The sequence below is a fragment of the Triticum aestivum genome, chromosome 2B, assembly GCF_018294505.1.
Source record: "Triticum aestivum cultivar Chinese Spring chromosome 2B, IWGSC CS RefSeq v2.1, whole genome shotgun sequence".
NCBI lineage: Eukaryota > Viridiplantae > Streptophyta > Magnoliopsida > Poales > Poaceae > Triticum > Triticum aestivum.
The window spans coordinates 200,563,728-200,570,161 of NC_057798.1; the positions used below are offsets into that span (position 1 = coordinate 200,563,728).

At 45.4% G+C, this 6,434-nt stretch overlaps 2 protein-coding genes across 2 annotated transcripts; one reads left to right on the forward strand and one right to left on the reverse strand.

The window, feature by feature from the left end:
• Positions 1-316: 316 nt before the first annotated feature.
• Positions 317-1,939, forward strand: LOC123041052 (uncharacterized). The gene is made up of 2 exons (XM_044463749.1): positions 317-1,013; positions 1,677-1,939. Exons 1-2 carry the CDS (start codon positions 396-398, stop codon positions 1,761-1,763), a joined length of 705 nt encoding a protein of 234 aa, XP_044319684.1. The 5' UTR covers positions 317-395; the 3' UTR covers positions 1,764-1,939.
• A 939-nt stretch (positions 1,940-2,878) lies between these two features.
• On the reverse strand, positions 2,879-6,005 carry LOC123041053 (vesicle transport protein GOT1). Its single transcript, XM_044463751.1, has 7 exons — positions 5,718-6,005; positions 5,398-5,473; positions 4,058-4,149; positions 3,895-3,975; positions 3,697-3,794; positions 3,496-3,577; positions 2,879-3,288 (listed from the first exon to the last, which is right to left on the reverse strand). Exons 2-7 carry the CDS (start codon positions 5,426-5,428, stop codon positions 3,250-3,252), a joined length of 423 nt encoding a protein of 140 aa, XP_044319686.1. The 5' UTR covers positions 5,429-5,473; positions 5,718-6,005; the 3' UTR covers positions 2,879-3,249.
• Between the last annotated feature and the right edge of the window lie 429 nt (positions 6,006-6,434).

Here is a 6,434-nt window from a genome sequence, read left to right on the forward strand (position 1 = left end):
ATGGCCGGCCTCGCCTCAAATGGACCGAACGGTAATCTTTTTTCGTCTAATTAATAGCCAATGTGAAAACAATATGCACACACAAAGCCACCGTGAGTTGAGACTCAAGAGCAAAACTATAAAGCAAGGTGTTTATACATGTGCTTAAAATCCCACTTAATTCGGCACATCTCCTGTAGAAATAAGCAATGATACTTAAACAAAACTTGATTTATTTTTCGAACACCTACTTAAATACCTTGCATTGCATCCTAGTACAAGCCATCGGTAAATCCAAACCACGAGTCACCATCGACCTCAAGCACCACATGAAAACACACAAAATTTTCTCGATATTTACTTCTCAAACGCAAATTGAAAAATCAAGCCCAGTGGCTGCAGCGGCAGCAGTGGCCATGGACGAGAGGCTCGCCCAGCCGCCGCCGCCGCCGCAATTCCAGCTCGGGAACCCCATGTCCGGCCCGGCGTCGCCCTACTCCGCGCTCCACCCTCTCCTCCTCCCGTCCACGAACCCGCACCTCCTCCTCAAGCCCAAGACGCTGACCCTCTCGCTCTCCTCCTCCTCCCTCGCCTCGATGCCCTCCTCCTCCTCCCCGCCCGCCCCCGCCTCCGACGCATGGGAACTCGTCCACCCAACCGTCCCCGTTGCCGCCGCTTCCCCCATAGACGGCGGCCTCGACGACTGCGCCATCTTCCCACCGCGCCTTCACGAGGGCCTGGGGCTCGAGGCGGAGGCCGAGGAGGCCGCGACCAAGGAAGAGAAGGAGGAGGAGACTGATGACGAGGTGGAGTGGCTGTGGGGGTGGGGGAGATGCCGCGCGGCGGCGACGCGCGCGTGGGCGGCCGGGTCAGGGGCCGTGCTCGTGCATGGAGAGTGCGGATGTCCCGGGGTGAGGCCGGCCGTCTGGTCGGCCGCGGCGGCGGCCGTTGTGGTTGGCGCGCTGTTGTACGTGCGCCGGCGAGACAGGAGGGAGAGGGACCTCCTCGTCATGCTCTCGCAGGAGAAGGATAAGGTTTGTGGATCTGGACAACCTTTGGTCATGATGTGAATGCCATCTCTGTGTTTGGCAGATCTCCAACTTAAGTTGAATTGATTGATTGGACCCAAGATATCTTATTGGCATCTACATCATCATTAGTATTACTGACATTCAAACAATTGATAATTTGGGAAGCCTTGATGTATGGATGAACCTTTGAGAAGCCGTTTCTATATTTTGTTCTTACAATTGATATTTGTTCTTACAATGGTTGATGTTGGGGATGACTGGGAGATGAGCAGATATCCTTTATTCACTCCATTTGAGTGTCTTTTGACAATTGGTGTGTCAGTCATGGATGATTAGAGGTCTTGGTTTTGGGGCTGGGTTCAGGGAAGCAAATGGTGTAGAAGACTTTGTACGCTTCGTTTAGGTAGTGTTTTTGCCATGTTTCACAGGTTCCAAATAAACTGTACATCTCCATCTTAGCCTTTATCTTGTAATAATTGATGTGTACCTTTGTCATAGCCTTCTGTCTAAACATACTCTACCAAATAACTGTCTGTATTTCTCTCATCTACGGTTGCTACTGCTGAGTCTTGTGAATAAGGTAGAAATGCATTTGGCAGATTGGCACTTTAACATATGATCATTTTTTGATGTCCCCTCATTATATTCTTATTTTTCTTGTCGCAGAGGATAGCACAACTTCTGCATCAAATTGCTTTACTGAGTGACATCAGAGGCGGCAGCGAAGCAATTAAAATTATGAGGAACTCTTAACCGTTGCTTCACTGTAGATGAGGTTTGGTTGTAATACTGTGTAGCACTTTGGTTAGGTAGTTGCAGCATGTTTTCATCCGGAAGTGCTCCAGGACCGTGTACCTTGATCGAGTAATTATAGCTCAGTGCAATTGGAGAACTGCAAAATATCAGCTCTGGACCCCCCCCCCCCCCCCCCCTGTTTTTAAGATTTGTAAATAGATGAGTGATAGCATTATCAGTTATAAATTTGTGGAAAAGATGTTCAAATTATTATGCTGGACCCAGATCGTATATATGAATAATTTATATTTTCAATTATTATCTTGATGGATCTGCTGAACCTTGAATTTAACGAGTACAGTTATCTTTGATCTTAATGAGTACAGTTTAAGCGATCATAAATGAACCTCTCCAGTGATTCATATGACCAGGCCACTCATTTTTGGAGGAACAGATTGATACTGGTTATATGGGAGAAGAAAATGAAAACAAAGAACAGATATACACTTCGCTGCTTCTTTGTTTCATTACCTTTTAAACGGCAGGAGCTTCGAATTTGAAAGTTTACACACAGTTTGGAACATTTCCACGTACAAAAACAATGGTCGAAGTTGCACCATCTTGCATATATCTGATGTTTGTGTAACTGGAGAATTGCAAACATCAGCTCTGGAAACCCCCCTTTGTTGTTAAGATTTGTAAATAGATGAGTGATAACATTATCAGTTATAAATTTGTTGAAAAATTGTTAAATTAATGCTGGACTCAGGTCCTACATATGAATAATTTCTATTTTCAATTATGAACTTGCTGGATCTGCTGAACCTTAAATTTAACTTGAGTACCATGGTGATTTTCTTTGATCTTAACTACAGTTTAACCGAACATAAATGATACTGACCAGTGATTCATATGTCCAGGCCGCTCATTTTCGAAGCTAAGAACCCCAGTGTTCATGAACGGAACAGATTGATACTGGTTATGTACTGGAGAAGAAATGAAAAATAAAGAACAGATGTACGCCAAGCTGCTTCCTTGTTCATTTCCTTATAAACAGCAGGACCTTCAAATTTGTAAATTTACACACAGTTTCGAAAGATGCTGTGCACTGTTGTTCATGCAATAAGCAGAGATGTAATCAGCTGTTCATGAGCAGGAAATGTCTAATTCGTTATTACAAAAACCAAGCAAGAAATGGCTTCCTTGAGAGCTAGAATCAGTAGGAAATAATATGCACGAACCAATTCACCATTCACTCAGACTTACGATCATTCAGAAAAGAGCTCAGCTCTTAGCCACCTTAACACGTGGTACTAACAAATGCTTTTGTACAAAAAGAATTCTAGACGCAGTCAAGAAATCTGCAGAAAATCAACTGGTAGCAGCGCAGCAAGATTCACATCCAGCAGACCAAGGAATCAACAAACGAGCAAGAGAACACATGTCCGTCTACTTTATACAGAGCGATCTGGCATCCTTTGGGAATGTTTCGACAGCACGGCGATCACACGGGGACTCGTCTGCCTCTGAACCGGGTGAGCAACTGCGAAATTCGAGTAGGAAACATCAGTAAGAACTAAGAACAATGGAGACTGAGATGTAATCATATGGTTCATCAATCTCCATATAAACAATCTCTCACAGAAAAAATCTCCATATAAACAAAGTTGCGACCAAATTAGGTTGGACTTCAGGAAAATTTAGGCAGAAAGCAATAGCAAAGCCGCAAAGAACGAACACATTATCTTACCGAAGTCACGTAAGGGTGCTGGAAAATCCAGCCGACGGTGGGGTTCTTTTGCAGGTAAACAGCAGCAGTAGGCCAGAAGCCGCTGTGAGGAAATTCAGTAGCAGTCAGATACAATACCCAAAGGTTTCTACCATTTCTTAATGCACACTGAAAACCAGACATCAGATGACCATATAAATGCACGACACAGGATTTACAAACCTGAACAGCACGGCAAAGCCATACGATTCCGCCATCATTCCGAAGACAGGCCAACCAATGAGGACGAGGAAAAGTCCGATCCCAAAAGCAATCGAACCCTGCACATTCAGGTGAATCATGTTAGCTCATAACTGAATTGGAACTGAACAGTTTGGATGCATGACTGTTCTTAGGCTTGCATTGTTACATGTATAGGACCTTGTGATTCTTAGGCTTGGTGAAGAACTGTACGGTTGACTTCAGCCCAATGGTTAGTGAAACACCAGACACGAAGAGAATCTGACAACATGAAGTACATGATAGTAATTAGAAAGGAATAGGTTGCAGCGAAGTATAAGTAAACCAGGAGGATGATTCTTACATTCCCCATTGCCAAGAACCCCTTGTCAAACAGCATGAGGATCCCAAGAAACGAGAAGAGAACTCCAAACCCAGTCAAGCCCAGCCCAATCTCTGTTGGAAAATGTGAAACAACTTGAGCAAGACTTCAGAGGTGCAGTACATGACAAGTGCCACTTGATTAAATTAGACGCCCCAAAATACAGCCATACTTAGAAACTACTTGTAGTTTGAGCAAGAGTTCAGAGGTACAGGTGCATTGTACAAGACATGAAAGGAAAGTGTACTTAGACAGCCGATTTCAGTAATATTAAGCATTTAGCATCTATTAGATGGTGCCTTCTGATTATATCTTCCTGACAATTTTTCAACAACGAATGACCAAACAGGAAAACACCGAACAGCAGTGGTTTTTATTCTAAATAGATGCCATGCACGTAAGCCCAAGTTAATTTTGTATACATCTGTCTGACAAACATTAGAAATCACACTGGTTCTAATCCTACGAATGATAGAAGAATAGTCTGCCACATTTAAATAGTGGACCAAAAACATTTATGCAACGGCATCATGATCATACCAACGGCACTAAACAAACCCTGAGACAAGACATTGCTGAATTTGGGCGAGATTCAACACACCAAAACAATACTGTTAACTAGCACAGTGAACCCATCGGACTTTAAAATTCAGCGTAGAAGAATTTGTACACCAACTATTATATTTAGCATTTAGCAGCTATTAGATGCTGCCTCCTGATTATAACTTCCTGAAAATGTGTACACCAACCAATGACCAAGCAGTAAAACACCGAATAGCATGAGTGGTTCTTATTCTGAACAGATGTCATACACTCATACTCGTAACCGTTAGTTGATTTTCTACACATGTGTCTGCCAAAAATGAAACATTAGAAATCACACTGTTGTAATCCTACACAGAGGCAATGATAGAAGAATAGTTTGCCACACTTAAACAGTGGACAAGCATTAACGCAACGACATTATACCAACGGCAAATAATTCACACTAAGCAAACCCTGAGACAGAACATCGCTGAATTTGGGCGAGATTCTACACACCAAACCAATGCTGTTAACTTGCACATTGAACCCATTGGATTGTAAAATACGGAGCAGAATTCATAGTAACCAAGACGCGAAAGGATCAATGTAGTCACTGAAAACGAAACAACCATCTGAATCTCCTACGGGTTTCGACACCAGAGCGGCAGACGGGACCAAATGTGAGACGAATAATTTACAGGGCGCGAGAGAGCAAACGCCTCCCAATCTCGCAACGAACGACACATGAATCGCGCTAGGAGGAGAGAGGGAGAGGGGGAGGCTGTGAAGTCACGTACTCGTGCGGTCGTTGATGTCGAAGGAAACCATCGCGTCCGTCCGCCGCCACACGCGCGCGTCGCAAGCAGCGACCGCCTGCAACATCAACGAAACACGGAGCCATGTCAGGATCGAGGTGCAGCGTCCGGACTTCACGAAGCAATTAACGAACCCGACTGGAAATCAAATCCACAACGCAATGCGACGAAATCGACCAAAGCAATTCGCACCGATAAACCTCGGGAAAACACAAACGAACTGGGGGAGAGGGGATCGATCAAAGGGTCTCGCGCGCACTCCCGCGGGCGACCAGGGGCAGGGGGGACGAACGGGCACGCACCTCTCTCGAACACCCGGAAGACCGCGGCGCCAAGGGCGAGCCGGTGGAGACGGCGAACTGGAGGAACTCGAGAGGGAGGGGAGCGAGTGGCGAGAGACGAGAGCGGAGTCGAATGGACGGAGCGGTTCTCGCAGAGAGGACGCCTGCCTTCCCCGTCCGTTCTTATATTGTGGGATCGGACGAGAGCCGGCGCCGTCGGATCGGTCGGCGCGCGCGGCCGAGGCTGCGATCGGACGGCCACGGCCGGTTCAAGACGGCCGTTGGGCTCGTGCGGCGCTGAGCAGAGGAGGGCCGCGGGCTGGGTGCGCGTGCCGGGCTGGATTTGCTTGCCCTTGAAGCAACACGCGTCTCTTCGGCTCGAGGGTTTAGGGCGATGAGGCCATCCGGCCAATGGTGACCGTACACGTGGAGTGACTCACAAGATTAAAGAATGCTAGTTTGAACTAGTAGACGTTCATTTGGCTAGAGTAAACGTCGTGTGGAATTTCTCTTAGTTTAATTTTATTTTAAATCTTGGTTTTTTTTAGGGAAGGCATCATCGGCTATCCTCCCCCATCTATACAGGCCTAATGAGTTTTGAGACTAAATTTTGAACCAAATTTAGAAGCATACTATATGACATCCATTACAAAAGAATACGCAAATTGTAGTGAAAGGAGCTTTTTATGGATATAATTTTTACATATACAATCTCATGTACTAATAATCTTATCAATA

What these genes read in the sequence shown, in the direction of transcription:
- LOC123041052 (XM_044463749.1), top strand. Translation starts at nt 396, where the DNA reads ATGGACGAGAGGCTCGCCCAGCCGCCGCCGCCGCCGCAATTCCAGCTC. An exon ending in TCTCGCAGGAGAAGGATAAG is followed by an intron (nt 1,014 to 1,676) that starts GTTTGTGGATCT and finishes TTCTTGTCGCAG; the next exon opens with AGGATAGCACAACTTCTGCA.
- LOC123041053 (XM_044463751.1), bottom strand. Translation starts at nt 5,428, where the DNA reads ATGGTTTCCTTCGACATCAACGACCGCACGA. An exon ending in CGACATCAACGACCGCACGA is followed by an intron (nt 4,150 to 5,397) that starts GTACGTGACTTC and finishes ATTTTCCAACAG; the next exon opens with AGATTGGGCTGGGCTTGACT. An exon ending in AGCACCCTTACGTGACTTCG is followed by an intron (nt 3,289 to 3,495) that starts GTAAGATAATGT and finishes CGAATTTCGCAG; the next exon opens with TTGCTCACCCGGTTCAGAGG.